Source organism: Mustela putorius, unplaced genomic scaffold (assembly GCF_011764305.1).
Source record: "Mustela putorius furo isolate JIRA1106 unplaced genomic scaffold, ASM1176430v1.1 tig00003850_pilon_pilon_pilon, whole genome shotgun sequence".
Lineage (NCBI taxonomy): Eukaryota > Metazoa > Chordata > Mammalia > Carnivora > Mustelidae > Mustela > Mustela putorius.
This window is the reverse complement of record NW_025422002.1, coordinates 10,144,731-10,161,507: the sequence shown is the minus strand read 5'-3', so window position 1 is coordinate 10,161,507 and position 16,777 is coordinate 10,144,731. Positions and strand designations below refer to the sequence as shown.

Here is a 16,777-nt window from a genome sequence, read left to right as displayed (position 1 = left end):
TTTATTTTCTAAGAATCAATATATTTTCTTCCTTTGAAATAAATACAAACCAGTTTGAAAGGTGGGGGAATCTATGGGAAAAAGGGAAGTGGGGACAGGCCCCAGTCTTTTTTAGTACCAAATGACTCTGGCGCGACCCGGAAACGCAGTTACAAATGAGAATAATTTAAATTCTCCGCTAATTACAGTATTTACAACAGCAGGGGAGGGGGTCACCTAGTGCCCCTCTTCCAGGCTGGACAGACATTAATCCCACTGCTAGGCTGGGCAGATGCCCGCTCACCTCACCACCTGCGGGGGGCCTCAGGCCACTAGGCAGTTACAGATTCTCCTGGAACAAGCAGAGCAGGCAGAGGTGGTGGGATGGCCAGTTTTATGCAGTGTCCTAACCTTGGCCCACCATCCTGCACTACAATGCTGTGAGGTCTCTGGAGCTTTCTGGCCAGTGGGACCTCCCCTCTCCTTGCACAGAGCCACTATGGGCCCTTGGAGTGTTCTGTACAGTCCAGCTGCACTCAGGGCGGGAGGGACCTCCCCCACCCAGCTTCCCCTGAGACTGGCCCCAAGACCAGGAATGAGTCAGTGCAGAGGCCGGTGCCACTCCAGGACAGTGAGCAAAGGGGGAGGAGAGAGGTGGCAGGGCACTGTAGGTTGGGCTGTGCTGGGCATTATCAGTCACTATCACTGGTCTCACTGCTCTGCTCGCCCTGCACCTTGCTGCGGTGCTGCAGAGCCCTGTGGTAGGCAATCTGCACTGACTTCCGGATGTTGGATTTGCGGCCCTCCAGCATCTTTTCCTTGTCGAGGTCCTGGTTCACGCCCAAAGGAACCAGCTTAGTTCTTGGCAGCCACTGCCTGTAGGACAAGGTGAGGGTCACATAAGTCATCTCTGGGAAAGCGACAAGCAGCAGCCTTCATCACACACTCATTCAAAAACACCTCTTGAGTGCCCACTCTGAGCCAGGCTCTCGTGGGCAGTGGGGTTACTGAGACTAAGAGAAATAATCCCTGCCCTCAAGGAATGGCTCATAATCTAGTGATGAAAAGAGTCCAGCCAAAAGACCTACTACGGGGTAACAACAGGGTATTTCTGAGTGCAAAATAGGCAGAGCCATAACCTAACCTGAAACAGGTACCCTGTCCCATAGGCTCCTGGCAGACTTGACATTAAATATCCTCTGCAGACAATGCACAAAAACATATTACCCACATGTGACAGAACAGAGACTCAGGCGTGAACATTCATGCCTGTTTTATCTCCATCTAGTCACCATGAAGGCAGAGGTAGGAAAATGAAGTCTAGAAGCCATCTAAATCTGGGTGGGGAGCACACTTGTCACAGTCACTAATGGCCCTTTGACATCTAGCTACAGCTGGTTGTCAGCCTCTGCCCACTCAGACTCATGGTCAACACAACCCTTCTGCTCAAAGATCTAAGTCCCTCCCCCTCTGATTTGTGATAGCCCAGTCTGTCTGTTGCTGGAATTTCCTGGCAGCCTGCCCCTATACCCAGGGTTGCATCTGTGGCTGTGAGTCACACCAGATGCTTCCCTCCTCCCTTACCAGGTTCGCTTGTTGTCAAAGAAGAGGACGAGGTAGAGATGCTCCCGGGCTTCCTGGGTCATCTGCTCCCCAAGTTTCAGCACCTCCAGTGGGGGCACAGGGATGGGAACCCCATGGTGGAACATACCTTCCCGGGGCATCTTTGGATCAATTATCTGAGGGTGTAATAAGACCTTTGTTTGGTTCAGTCCCCTTCTTCTGCACAGCTTATACTACCTAAGAATTGGGAGCTATCTCTAAAGTGGGGACAGAGAAAGGTTATTATGCCACAAGGCTGCAATGCTGACCCTTGGCTGCTTCTAATGATGAACTATTTGAGACCCCAGGGTGCAATGGGAAGGAAAAAGGAGACATGGAACAACTAACCAGGAACCTCTTAAGTGTCTATCTGCCAAAGACCCTTGTTCTCTGCAGTACAAACTGTGTCTGCCAGCTGGTGTTGGGAGACAAGGGGTATGATAAGAAAAGGGGAAGCCTACCAGAGCTGGGTATGATGGATACCCTCGGCATTTGGCCCACACCAGGTCCAGAGCATCCAGGGGCGAGTCCTCATCCTCTGACAGCCAGCCAGCTCCCCGTCCCAGACTCTTCCTTACCACTTCACAGGAATGGGAGAGAGGAGGCGGATCAGCAGCCAGGGGGCTGGCAAGGCCCTGACACTGGGCCCCCGGCATCCCTGGCCTTGGGTGAGGGTACTTACTGCTGTGGCCCACGCCGCGGCCAGTGCCCACGGAGTAGGCCTCATTCTCAGTGCCTGAGGTATCTTCACTGCTATCTTCCGGGAATGTGCCCCGAGAGAAGGAGGGCTTGCCCCGGCCTTGTTTTGAGGGTGTTGTGCTATGGATAAGACAATAAGAACTCAGCTTAAAGGAGGGGAAGAGTAGGTAATGGCATGGTAGACGTCCTCTCTTTAAACTGGTCCCCGGGGTCCAAGAATCATTGAAAGCTGAGGTCACTTGAAAAATTTCAAACCCAAATGCCTTCAAAGGGTTGGCAGTGACATAATGGACATGGGCTGGATTTAGCTGTGGTAGTGATGAATACACCCCGTCTAAAGGAAGCACTAGCTAGATTTACCAGATCTGATTTTTAAAGAGAATACAGACACTAGGAATTTTACGTGGTAGTACTAGATTCATTTTTTTAAAAACACCATGCTGGTCGAACAAAGTATGTATGCAGGCCAAATCCAGGCCCCAAGGCATCAGTTTATACTCTGCTCTATGTCAGCTTAACCCAGGATGGTTCCCATATTCCATTACGGTGACATTCTTATATATGCCATTTATTTTGCAGAGAACCTTGGGTCTGAGCCATCTTAATCTAGGCTGAGGTGGCTGCCACCCCACTTCCCATTGGGAAACCTGGAAGGGGATCCTGCAGACAGGCCTTGATCTGGAGGGCTGGTACCTGGTTCGGTCGGAGGCAGCGCTACTGCTGCTACTGCTGCTGGACTCAGAGTCAGAGCTGCTCCGGGGAAGGCTGCAGTCATTACGATATACCAAGAAACTCTTCTTCACTGGCTGATTTCCACCGCTGAAGCCATTGGCTGGTAAGTCTTGGTTGGCGGGAGGGGGAGGAGGGAAGGAATCCGTCAGGAAGATGTAGATCAGAGATGGCATGGGGGTAAGGGGGACTAGGAGCTTAGTTAGCTTTCCCTTCTATGCTGGAATATTCCTCCAACTATGGTCAACAGAGCCAACTCTGGGCAGTGTCTGCCACAGTTGGCCATAGTCCTGCCCCACCCCTTGTACTTCCCTTGGCAGTTACTGGCCTTAAGACACAAATGGCTTAAAGGGCAGGAAATCCCCAAGGAGGGGGAGAAGAGAAAAAGTGAAGTGATATAATGGAGGGGATCCTGGACAGGAATCTAGCTGGGTCAGTGTTTCTGGACTTCAGTTTCCCCATCTGTAAAATGAGGGGACTGAATTAAAGGATCCCTAAGGGCGCTTCCAGCTCTGATATATTTTGGGCAAATGAAGGGATAGGTGAGAGTTATGTTGGGGATGATGGCAGCTTAGCTCACTCTCTTGGGGCAGGGGTGCTGGGTGATGGTGAGGCTCACCCATTGGGGGGTCTTCTGTGGATTTATCACTGTCGCTGTCTGAGCTCGAACTGGGCCGGGGGCTCCTACCCCGCTTGCGCTGACGTAAGGAGCCCATGATGGGGAGCTGGGGGGGCCCCACAGGACTGCCTCCGTGGCTGGGGGTCATCTGGCTCTCCCGGTTTTTGGGGGGCCGGCCCGGCCTCTTGGGCGGTCCAGCTGTCTTCGGGTTCTTTTTGGAGAACAGAACTGAGGTTCTCCTGCCCACCTCATGTGCGGGGGTTGAGGACATGTTGGGACCCAGGCCTGGAGCAGAGAAAGAGAGAAGGAGAGTTGGTAAGGGGCCTGATGTGGGAAGGGTAGATGCCCAGGGTATGCCCTGGATCTGTAGGACCATTACTTCAGCTAGAGTTGGGAGATGATCTAGGGGGTATGGAATTGGGAACATCATCTCTTATACAAATAGCCAGAGAGGCAGCTGAGAGGTCCCTGTATGGGGAATGAGGGAGAAAGTACAGCTAGCTGTGTAGGAGAAACCTCTGCCTGGGGAATGGCAGGGGCTGAATGTGTGCTGCAGAGTCAAGTCTGGCTTGCTTTTGGAGTCCACCTTGCTAGGGGGTTCAGACCTTTGCTTGTCTCCTGGCTGCTGCTCTCCTCAGCGGCACTGTCTGTCTGCCCATCCTTGTCACAGGCTGCTGGGTGAGGTGTCAGGCTGCCCCGGCTCGTGGGTCCGTGCCGCTCAGGCCCATCCCTTCCAGTTTCCCGCTGGTGGGCAAGCTTTCGCCGCAGTGCTGTCATCTCTTTCTTGATCATCTTTGCACGCCGTGAACGGCCCACACTCTGCTTGCTGGCATTCACCTCATCCAGCCGCTCCAGCAACAGCTTTAGCTGCTCTTCTACTGGCAGGTGCTTCTGGTTCTCCAGCAGGACCAGCCGCTCTTCCTCTGCTGCTAGGGATGGACATGGGGGTTGGGGAAAGGTCAGACTCAGTGCAGCCCTCTGGGCCTCCTGAACCTGGGAGGCAGCAAGAAACCACTCTTTTCCCCTGGGCTTCTCACCAGGAACAGCTGTATAATAGCAGCACCAAGATGTGGGATGGCGGGCACTGCTATCCATTCACCCAGTCTGGCTTCTTGGGGAGCATTCCTGGGGATAGCTTGCCACTGCTCAGCCTAGCTACTTCCTGCCTACACTGCCTGTTCCCGGTAGGGGACTTTTGGAAAGCTGTTCATCCCTGGCATTGGCCTCTATGTGTGTAGCATGACTTATCACCCACCATCTTCAACGTGTTGTGGGGCTTCATCTCCAGCCAGGTTGTGGGGGATATGCATGCCCGTCTCAAAGTCAATGCCCATTTTTTCTGCCTGGCGCCGGGCCTGGCGGAGCACAGCGCCACCCTGTTCACGGAGCCGCACTGCTGCCCGGTAGAAGATGGTATCCTTGGCGTTATACTTGAGGCAGTTGCTGACGATAAGGTTGAAGTCCTCCTCAAAATCATCAAAGTTCAGGTAGCGGTAAGCCTCCAAGTTCTGCTTCATGGTGAAAAAGTCCATGGGCTTTTTGATGTGATCTAGGTAGTCAGGTACCTGGAGAGTAGGATAGGTGTGGCTAAGTGGAAATATGCTCCTCATTGCCCCTGAACCCTTGCTCCTAACACCCCCACCCTCTGAAATGCATCCAGCAATCTCCTCCCACCACAGTTAGAGGCAGGCATATAACACAGGGGAAAAGAAAGCTGGATTCTAGTCTTGACTTTACCAGTCACAAGCTGTGTGACCATGGCAAGTCTCTTAACCTCTGTGGGCCTTCTCTTTCTCGCCTAGAAAACGGTGATGAAATTACAGTCAAATTTACTTCCTACAGCCATCTGAGGCTTCAGTAAGAAAATGGCTACGGCAATCCTCTGGAAAGAACACCATCTTGCATTCCTATAGTTCTTTTTACCTATCATTAAGACTTTTAAGAAGGCTACTGCCTCAGGCCTCTCATTTTATACCTTTTAGAGAGAAGAGTCTGCCAGTCAGGACCTAGGGCTTCAGAGCTGGTTCTTTAGGTGCTGAGCCTTCTAAAGTCTCCGTTCTAGGGTTCAGCACCCCGAAAGTGTCTTCCTGCCCTGGGATTATTCATTTGGCAGACTCAGTCCCTGCCTCTGGGGAAGGAGTGCAGATTGCCTCCCATTCTGGGCCCTTGGGATATGACAGGGACAAGACAGAGTCCAGGTGATGCATATGGCTCCAGTTCATCCTGGAGCCCCAGAGCCACCAGCCCCTCTCTTCATGGTCCCCTCCTAGTCCCTGGCCCAGACCTGCAGCAGGGGTCCAACTGGGAGAGGAACAGAAAGAAGGTGGAGTGAGGGGAAGGGATTCTTACTTCGTCCAATTCGGTTACCTCAGACAGAGGGACCGGCTCGCTGAAGATATTGCCTGTGTCCTTTTCTTGGAGCTGCTCCAAAGTTTTGCGAAGAAGGATGAGGAAAGGGGTCAGCTGCATCTCCATGGCGATCTGCTGGACCTTGATCTGACACACATAAAGGCCCAATCAGCCAGGCCAGTGCCAGTCCCTTGGCAGAGGTCTGAGGGGATGGCAGCAGCTGGTTTGGGACATTGCCTTCCTTCTCCAGCCGACAGCTGGGTGTACTCACTCAAGTCAACTTATAAAAAGGCCCATCTATTCTGGCTGGCCTTTTCTTTCCTTGAACTTCCAGTGCCAGCTACCTATATCACATAATCTAGGGTCTCTTTCATACTCTTCTGTGACATTGTTTGTAGTGAGCTAGAGAACACACTGGGAGCCAGGAAACCTGACTCCAGCATCAGCCCTGTTACTTTCTGGCCAGGGGATACATGCTCTTCCTCGTCCCAGGACTGCTTTTTCTTATGTAAGATAGAGTTGGCCGAGGAGCACTCACCGTCTCCCTTTTGAGTTTCTCCCGCTTGCGGATAAGCTCCACCAACAGCCGAGCTCGCTCCAGGTCATGCCGGAGACGCTGCCAAGACTTGAGCTGTTCTTTGAGGGCCCAGTTCTTATCCTCAGAATCTCTCTGTAGAGGCAAAAAGGAGATCAGGAGATGATGAGGGAGCCAGAAGAAAGGCCAAAAAGAGGAGAGCCCAGGAAGCCTGGGTCAAGGGCAGTTAAAGCTTAAAGAGGGAGCACAGTCATTTATTGGCAGGCTTGCTAGCTAAAGTGGGAGTTCCTCAACATATGTGACCCCAGGCCTGGTACAGAATCAATGCTTGGTATATGCTTGTTGAGTGAATGGATGAATGAACACACAGGAACAGTGCCCTTCTTGTGAGCAGATAATCTATAAGGATTTCATCCTGAGCCTGGTTTGAGGGCTAGCTTAAAGGAGGAAATAGCCTAAGTCCTCGGACGCTGAAAGCAGTAGTCACAAATCTCAGTCCTTGTGTTCCTGGCCCTCCCAGAGCCCACAGGGAATCTGATACAGTACCCCAACTTGGTCACAATTCCTCTGAGACTGCAGGTGTGTCTGTAGACGACGTAGCAGTGGGACTCCATTTCGGGACTGCCGTTTCAGCGTCCAGTAGCTGTGTAACCTCTGCATAAACTGGCTCTTCCTTTGGATGGTCAGGCGGTTGGTGATTTTACTGAGTCTGGAAAGTGGGGAATAAAGAGAAAAACCCACTGAGCCATGCTTTTCTTAAGCAGAACAGGGGTCTCTGGCTAGGGAAAATTCCTGAATGGGGCTGAATCGGGAATAAGTCTATCGTCAAAAAGGCCCGACACTTGGCTTAATGCAAAGAAGAGCAAATGGTACCAGACAAGAAGCCAAGCTCCCAGCATGAAGCCAGATCCCAACCTTGTTCACGAATTTGGGTGGGGGAGGGATATCAGGAAGCTTGGCCCCTAAGAATGCTCTTGTCACTGCAGCCTGGAGTATTATTTGACCCTGGAGAACCTGCTCAGATTGAGCCTTGGCAGGTTTTAGGACAAAGTACAATTGTAAAGCAGTAAACTATAGAAAATCAACTAGATAGCACAAGAGAGTTAAAAATAACTAATGATGGAGCCCTCATCTGGAGTCATTAGGGGCAGTGACCACTTTGCAACTTCTTAAGCATTTCCTTCCCCATTTTTCGTTCCCTTTCTCCCTTCCGGGTCAGACCATTTCTGCTACTATGGCTGGTTGCTACTCCATCTTCTTTCTTCCTAACTTAAACCAAACCATTAAAATGAACGGCAGCTGGAAACACTTACTGGATCTACCAGATAAAAGTTGACATTTCTGGCTCCTAATGTAAAAGTGAGGTGACCTGCTAGAGCTAACTTCTTTTGGAATGTGGTGTGATTTTTGTTTTTTTTTTAACATCTTTATAGCTCCTGTTAAGATAACCGAGCCCTGTCACTCCACTCAGGACTATCCATCTCTATGCAGGCTTCTTCTTTCCTTACCAGCCTATCCATCCACTCCCCACATACCTGTGTGGTGGGATGCAAGGCACTGACACCACAGGTGCTGCTGCCCGCTTCTCTGCCAGGATCTTCCTTGCCTTCTTCATCTTGATCCGGGACTTGGCCTTGGCCTTCTTGACCTTCTCTGAGCTCCAACTCTTTCCCTCATCCTCCTCCTCCTCCTCATCCTCCTCACCCTCACTGTGGGACAGGGCAGGCAGGCGGCGTGCTGAGCCCGGGGGTGTGTGGATGTCACAGTAGGCCGTCTTGCGGACGCTGAAAGAGGTGCCATTGGCACCCGTCTCCCGCACAGGCTCCATCTTCATGTAAAGGCCAGCCTGCTGGGCACATGTCACGTGGAAGGCTGTGTAGCAGTTGGCCTTATGGCACTGGATGCAGGCTCCTGAGCCCCGCTGTTTACAAATATAACAGGTCAACTTCCAGCGAGCTGGCGGGATGTGCTCAATGCTGTCGATAGGCTCCAGGAAGACTGTGTTGGCAAAGCAGACTTCAGGGATCCACAGGGCACACACCACATGGGCCCAGCGCCCGTCATCTGTCTGCTTGAAGGCACCACCCTTGTTGGGGCACAGGGCACAGTCCACAGCGCGGGAGGGTGACTGGAGGCAGCGGCGGCATAGCCACTGGCCCTCAGGGATGTAGGGGACACCATAGCACTCTTGGTGCACAGCCAGGTTGCACATGTCACAGAACAGAATGACATTGCTGTTCTGGCACTCACCATCATTGCAGATACAGCACACGGCATCCTCATCCACTAGTGCATTGGGGTCACCTTTATTGTGGCTTTCAAAGTAGGACTCCTTCTCCAGCCGATCCATTAAGTACTCAAAGATTTCCTGTGGGATGGGACTCACACCCTCGGTCTTCCGCCGCTCGTTCATGATATCCAACCAGATGTAGTCCTCCTCATCCATGTCATACTCTACTTCCTCATCCAGCTCCTCTGCCGACTTCTCAATGTACCTGCAGTGCACATAGGCAGCTCAGCATATGCTTGAGCCTTTCTTCCTTTGAAGACAATGGGCTACAATTGCTGGATACTTACTCAATGCCAGGCCTGTGCCTTTATTTATTACTGTCTCATTCCACTGTAATCTTAACCCCAGGCTTTATAATTATTCTGGTTTTGCATAAAAGGAAACCTAAGGTTTAGTGAGTTAGGAAGCTTGTGTACTAGCTACTACACCACCTCCTCTGAGGTGCACAAGCTCAATCAAACTCCTGAAGGGAGGAGGGTGAGGCAGCTAGGACCTACTGGATTGGTCTGGATGATGGTGCAAAGCGTCTGAAGGAAGATCCTCATGTGTCACTTGCAAATTATATATCATTTTTAGCACCAGCTGGCAGTGTCCTGAATCAAGCTGCCATGGGCCTTCTGTCAGCTGGTGCAGCTCAGGACTCCCTCAGACTCTAGGTACTGTGTTTGTTCTCTGGATAGCCTTGGAAGATAACAGAACTAAGATTTACTGAGCATTTACTGTTACACATATATTCTCACCATAGCCATAGTATTAATGTTTTTATTGGCCTTATTTTGTCGATGAGGAAGACAAAGCTTTGAGAAGTTAATTAACTGCCCAACGCAAATAGATCATACAACCAGAAGTGGAAAAGCTACAATTCATACTCTACCCTACAGCACTCATTGGACCGGCAGGACTAGAGCCGAGGGCTGCTCCAGGTTCCTGGCACACAGAGCAGGCTCCCCATGCCCCCTGCTATGCTCTAGGTTGCCTGGACTCTGGTATTACAAAGCTACAGGGAGCTACAATGGAAAGAATGGGGCTTTAACTTCTGACAAACATGGATCTAAAGCCTGGCTCTACCACTTTGTGATCTTCAAGTCATTACTGCTCTTTCCTGAACTTCAGTATTATTGATGATAAGATGAGGATGCTACCATTTTCTCCCAAAGACACTTATCAGTATTAAATGGAATTTAAAAAATGAATGGGCTAAATGAAGTTGCACAACATAGCAGGCCCTACATCAATGTTAGTTTCTACCCCTCTCCTCCCCTCTCCCAAAGGGAAGTGGGGTTCTGGATGCTAAGAGCAGGCCAGGTGAGCACAGGCTCTGGAGTCATGCTCTGTACGCCAGTAGGTAAATAAGGTGACCTCCCTGGTCTCTGTTTCCTCATCTGAAAAGTGGTGATGCTAACTTGAACCCATTTCACACAGCTGTTGTGAGCATTAAATGAGTTAATACAGGTAAAGAACTTAGAACAGTACCTGGCATGATGCAAGTACTCAATAAACATTAGCTTTAGTATTAGCTTTTGTACAGCCCTGACCTATCTTGCCTTGTATTCTAACTATTTATGTGTCTAACTCCTCCACTCTAGGCTAGAGGCAAGGACCATGTCTGATTCACTATGCAGAAACAGGCACAGTGTTGTTCATTTCAAAGGCATTTTGGGGGTGGAATGGAGGAGAGAAACTAAAATACTGTGTCTATAGGAAGCAGTTTCCTTCTTAGCCCTTTACTCCTTCCCCAAAGTGACCATAATGTCCTCATCGTTGAAAAAGGGTGTGGCTCAGAGCTTGTATGAACCATCCAGCCACTTCCAGGCCTTTGCACCTATTCTCAACCTTTTCTCTGCCACAACACATGTGACATTACGCGATGGTGCATAACACACTCCCACAGTGTACCCAGATTATAGGCTGTGGCACAGATAGATAATGTAGGCTGCATGTCATGTACAATTCCTGGCACACCAGCCTACACTCCACCCGCTTTCCCCCTCAAGAAAGCATATCAGATGCAAGAAAGAGAAAATGGTGTTCTTAGAGAGATGACCTCAAATCTTCTCAAATTTATATATAAAAAATATCATTTACAGGGGCACCTGTGTGGCTCAGTGGGTTAAGCCTCTGCCTTCAGCTCAGGTCATGATCTCAGGGTCCTGGGATCAAGCACTGCATCAGGCTCTCTGCTCAGCAGGGAGCCTGCTTCCTCCTCTCTCTCTGCCTGCCTCTCTGCTTACCTGTGATCTCTCTCCCTCTGTCAAATAAATAAAATCTTTAAAAACTATATATATATATATATCATTTACAAAACTTGGACAGTTCTGCTAACAGTAGTAATAAATGACATGGAAAATACTCCCCAGATGATGCAGTGCACCTAGCTAAGAACTGCTCCCCTGGAGAACAAATTTGAACGCCAGGAAGAAAGAGTGAAAAAGCAGAGGGAGGAAGAAATGGGGTGGGATGAACTGGTCTAAACTGCCTATCAGAGCAGAGAGTGCTGAAGAGCCCAGATAGGGGTCTGTGTTTTGGGGGGCGGGCACAGCAGTGAGTGTTAACATAAAAGAGAAGCAGTAGAAAGCCAGAAGGGGGTGGAGCTGGGCTGGACAGTTAAAAGAAGAGAGGAAGAGGAGACTGACTAACATGTGAACAGGGGTGAGACCAAAGTGTCTTACTAGGCCAAATTGCTTGAGTTCCCTCAGGCTTAATTTTATTTTTTTTAGATATATATATATTCCACCCCCCCCACAGACTTGATTTTAAAGAACCGAGACTCAGTATACCATCACATGATTGCATTTTTTGTAAAAACCACCTTTTATATAAAAACATTTATATAAAAACATTTATAAGAGATCAAGCCTTCTGATTAGCGGACACTGAACACTGTTCCTTAATTTTTCCAAATGCTTTCTTTACCTTGAATGCCAAGACTCAGAAGCTTTACATTTTGTTTTTGTACAATCCTTCAGCTAAGGTTTCTGTGTAGCTTCACCACCACACTGTCCCATCCCTTCATTTTTTACCTTGTGTTAAAGGAATTTAGCTTTATGCCCGTGACTTTGTTAGGAGCCACCGTGACTAATTTTGGAAGGACATGGGATGCCAAAAAAACAATTAAATAAAATAAATAAAAGGGCCAACAGAAGAGTACAAAACATAGGTGATGAAAATGTTGCTTATACATGCTAAAGGATGGGTGACAGTAACAGAATAATGGGGAAATTACCTCTGCAGATTTACCAATTGCTTTCAGGACCTTATAAAATCAGTGTGCCTAGTCTTCTTCCTCTAGGCTGACAAAGGAATATTATACATGCTCTGCAGATCAGGTCATTAGAAAGCCTGAAGCTTTTCTCAAGGCTACACAGTGATGGAGTGGAGGGCCAGCAACCAGACACATGATGTTTTGATACAGTGGAAACAGTATAGCTTTGGAGTCAGAGTAACCTGGATTTGAATCCCAGTTCAAATCCACTAACATGTGACTTTGGGTCCCCTTTCTGGACTGTGGGCTCCTCATCTGCGAAATGAGAAAAATACCTGCCTGAGAGAATTGTGAGAATAAAATGGAAGGGATGGCTGTAAAGTACCCAGTGCAGGGCCTGGCATGTGGCAGTACATAGTAAGTGCCACCATCATTAGCTGGGGCACTATTCTTCTTATTGCCTGGACAGGACCAGTGTACTTCTGCTACCCTTTATCTCTGCCACTCTCCTCTCTGGTGCCCATTACCTCTCCAGCTCCTAAGCCCTGCTTGAACAGTTTTCCAGAATGGGCAGGTAGAGGTAGCCTTACCGGTAATAGGAAGTTGGCCGGGGCGGGGCATCCGGGGTGTCCTGCTCCAACTCCCGGTATACCACCTCTGGCAGCTTGGGAGTGGTGCTCACAGAAGCATTATGGTGATGGTGATGGTTGGAGTCCTTGCGCTTCTCCTTATTCTTATGCTTGCCTGACTTGGGAGTAGCAGCCGGTGTCTCAGTGTTCTCCTTATTGCTGCCATTCTCAGGAGCCTCCTCAGGGGCCTCCTCATCCTCTGACACCACATCCAGGTTGTCAAAAATGCTAATGCGGTGGACACGGCCATGCAGGTCCACCTCCACCATGCGTTGGGCCTGTGCGTAGCTCATCACCTCACGGCCCGGTGACTGGGATACCTCTGAGGGGCTGGGTGACTGCTTGTTGGCTGGGCGTGATTGGCGCCCCTTCTTCTTGTGCTTACGGAGTGGAGTCTGCTGGGGGGGCGGTGGGTTGTCGTGGTCATAGTGATATAGATGGTACTCGATACCACTGTAACTCTTGTAGACCTTGCGGCAGGTCTCCACAGGGCATTCATACGGTGGCTTAGTTGCCCGCAAGTTGTGGCAGAAAGTCTTCACATCAAAGTCCACCCCCATGCTGTCACATCTAGAATGTACAGATCAGTTAGCATAGGCCTGAGGACAAGCTCCTGGCCATCCACTCTATTCTCTCCAGCCCTCCTTCTCCTCAAGGGGCCTGGCCAGCTCACCTCTACAGTGACTTCAAATACCATCAGCTCTACACTATGGCCACAGTCTGGACCTCATCACCTCCTGCCTGATCATCCTGCCCTATATCTCGACTCTTCTAGCCTAATCTCACATAATGTGGCCAGAGTAGGAACAATCACATCAGTCTTTTGCTTTAAAACTTCCTGATGCTCCCCACTTATTTCAGGATAATATCCAAATTCCCTATGATGACATTCAAGGTACTCCTTTCATTTTCTGGCCCTAGTCCTCCTTTCCAGACTCTTCTCACTAGTTACAGCTGTGCTTCTGTATACCCAGGACAACTTGCCATTCCCTGAATGTTATAACGTCTCATTCCTGCAAGATGATCTCTGTTTGAAATGGCTTCCATCCTGACTGGCGAGCTCCTACTCATTCTTCAAAACCCAACTCAAATACCACTTCTTGTTATGATCTGTCTTTCCCATGGGGAGCTATGTTTCTACAGCATTCCATTCTCATCATTCCATCATAGTTGCATGGCACTTACCACACTGGAAGTTCTTTGTTTCCTCCCACTAGACTAGGTGCTATGCGGTGCAGACATCAGAGCCTGCCCACCTCTATATATCCTCAGTACCTGGCATGTAGTGGACACTCAGTTTTTGGCATATGAATGAAGAACTTATTGAATAAATAGCTAAATGAGAGGATCATCAGATTTGGAGCTGACAGATGGATGAAGGCTAGTGTTAACCCATATGGAAGCTTGCTTGAATGGGCAGCCTGCAATTTAATCCTGGGCACCAGCAGAAATCATTCCATTACAGAAACAAGCAGTTCATTTCTGAGGTGTTTAGGGGAAGGCTATGCCCTGGCCCTGGCTCTGGGAGAGGTACCAGACCCTGACCCTGGGAATGATACTAGGTACTAAGGGTACAAATAGGAACATGACAATCTAGGCACACTCAGCTCCATGATGGTCCTCAGGGCCTTCCCCTTCCTCCTCTCCAGTGTTCCTGGGTGAGTAGTGACAGCCGATGGCATCAGCCCCCAGGAAGCCCAGCTTGGTCAGAGATTGCCCCAGTTTCTCCAGGCCTAGTTGAGTTCAACAATTCAGCTAGGGTATTGGCATCATTCCAGGCAAAGCAACCCTGAGCTCCCAGACAGTGACCCCTCTTGGCCTCTCTCCAGCTACTTAGCCAAGCCAAGTGGGCTGCTCCAGCCTCTGTCAAAGCCCCTGACTTCTGCACTGGTAAAACTACTCCAACTTTTACTTCCTTTACCTGCAGCTGTGTCTTTAAACACAAACCAATCAGAGGAACAAGCAAGCTCTTCCTTTTCAGTGATGGGTCCCTGGTGTATGCTGCTGCTCTGTGGCCCTGGCTCTCAAAGTAGCACAGAACCCCGGGCAGATGTCCCGCTGGGAATAAGCGCCAGAGGCACACGGGTGGAGACAAGAACTTAGACTGGAAGCCCGTGAGGAAGCCCCAGGGCCCACAGGGGTATGGCGGCAGAGCTCAGGGGGCTGGAGGAAGTAGAGGGCGGGGGCCGGAGCGATCAGGCCCGGCCCAGGCGGTGCCCGCAGCCCTCTCCCGGATGCGGCGACGTTTCCCTTTTGTCGAAGTGTAACATGTTAAACAAGGCTCTCCTCCTGCTATTGGCCCAGGCAACCGTGGAAGATAATCTGTTGCCCTGGGACGCGGGCTGGGAGCTAATGCACTGTCAGTTCTCCCGGCTGGAGTAGCCCAAGGGGCAGCCGGGCCAGGCAGCTCAGTGCACGCCCCACGAAAGTAGTCTAGTCCTCTCGCGTTGGCCACTCCCGCCCTGGTCCCAGGCCCGCACTTACCGGCCACCTCGAGTCCGGGCTCATCGCCGGGGGCGCCCGCCGGGGCTCCGACCCCACTTGGGGAGGCCGGCGGGGAAAGACGGGCCGGGGAGAGAGAGCCCCAACTCCGGAGACCTTAGATCTCGCCACCCCGGCCCCCTGCCGCCCCACGCTCTGGCCCCGGCTCCCCGGGATTCCCGCGCTGACCCCTGCCGCTCCCGGTCCCGCCGGCGCCCTGGTGTCTCAAGTCTGTCGGCCGCCGCGCGTTTCGAAAGCCACTAGGTTGTCCGGCCTCGGGACCCGACACCGCCGAAACAATGGAGCCTCCCGGAGGCAGCGCGGGGACGGCGGCGGCGAAGACCGTGGCGGCAAAGGCAGTGGCAGCGGCGGCGGCGGCAGCGGCGGCGACGGCGTCTGCGCAGGGTAAACTCGGCGCCTCGGCGCTGTCAAGCTGCACTTTCGCCACAGATCCCCGCCCGTCTGCTGAGTCTCGAGAGGCCATTCTCTGAGACTCAGAAGAGCTCCTGGACACCCCACATGGCTTCTCTAGCACCTCCATCTTAGAGTTGAGTTTCGATAGACGGAAGACGCGATATTCGGGATCCGGAGTGGTCGGGCCGTTTGTGGCGAATCTGCGGACACGGACGGTGAGCACGGGGCTGGGCTTGAGGAGCCCGCCCTTCTCCCTTCCCCCTCTGCCTCCTCCCTCCCTCCTGCTGGCGCCGCGGTTGCAGTAGGGACCTGGCCTTGGTCTCCGAGAAAGGCGGCGAGGCGGGGCTGGAGCCACGGGGCGGGGCCGGGGGCAGGGCCGGGAGCAAGAGGGACGCAGGCTGGAGCCTGAGGAAGGGCTTGGAGTTATGGGTAGGGGTGGGGCGGGTCTAGCAAAGAATAAACCAGTCCATGGGGCGGAGTTTGCGGGGGAATGGGCGGGGACATTTGTAAAGCGGGCCCGGGTAAGAAGAAGAGAGGATGAACAGGGGTGAAAGGGTGGGGCTAAACAGAAGAGTGGGCCTCAGGAAAGAAAAGGAGGGGCTTTAGTTGGGCCTGGAAGGCGTTGGGCTGGGGAGAAAGTACAGAGCAGGGAAAAACGACGCGAGACTGAAGTGAAAGGGCGGGGCGTGGAGAAGGTAAAGGGGCGGGGCTGAAAGGAAAGGGCGGGACCAGGTTAAGTATAACGGGAGGGGCTGAAAGAAAGGGAAGGAGCTTGGGCAAGGCAAAGGAGCAGACTGAAGGAAAGGTATGGATCTGAAGGAAGGGACCGAATTTGGGGAGGTGTAAAAGGCTGGTGAAAAGACTTGTGCACGGTAAAATGGGATTCAGATGCTGGGAACCCTGTAGGGTTGGCGGGGAAATGCTCATGGCTGTGGGTGGAAAGTTGGAAGACTCAATACAGATTATTGGTTTTAATATGACTGGGCCATTTGATAGCTATGTGAACAAGTAGCAAGTTGTAAGATTCTTCCTACGTAAAATTCCATGTTTATAAAAGAGAGCTCAAAAACTACTGTCAGTTCTTGGGGGTTTTGATGAACTTGTGTCCTGGGAAGAGTCCACTTGTTAAGCAATGCTTGTTGAGCCTCTTCAGTTTTGCCATCCAAAGAAGAGCGTGAAAGGGTCTTCCAGGATTCTGGGGCAATGCTCAAAGTAAGTAGAAGCTTCTACTATATCTTCATGCAAACCT

The 16,777-nt window shown here is 51.1% G+C and overlaps 1 protein-coding gene across 12 annotated transcripts; it reads right to left on the bottom strand.

The window, feature by feature from the left end:
• BRPF1 (bromodomain and PHD finger containing 1) lies at positions 1-15,505 on the bottom strand. 12 transcript variants are annotated; one of them, XM_004738463.3, is made up of 14 exons: positions 15,118-15,502; positions 12,595-13,203; positions 8,048-9,007; positions 7,059-7,221; positions 6,516-6,647; positions 5,978-6,124; positions 4,884-5,193; positions 4,234-4,557; positions 3,629-3,913; positions 2,974-3,121; positions 2,264-2,400; positions 2,043-2,161; positions 1,564-1,718; positions 1-855 (listed from the first exon to the last, which is right to left on the bottom strand). In XM_004738463.3, exons 2-14 carry the CDS (start codon positions 13,191-13,193, stop codon positions 672-674), a joined length of 3,663 nt encoding a protein of 1,220 aa, XP_004738520.1. In that variant the 5' UTR covers positions 13,194-13,203; positions 15,118-15,502; the 3' UTR covers positions 1-671. The 12 variants fall into 12 exon arrangements, with proteins under 12 accessions (XP_004738520.1, XP_004738521.1, XP_004738522.1 ...); XM_004738464.3 differs by having other exon boundaries at positions 4,234-4,554; XM_004738465.3 differs by having other exon boundaries at positions 5,996-6,124.
• Between the last annotated feature and the right edge of the window lie 1,272 nt (positions 15,506-16,777).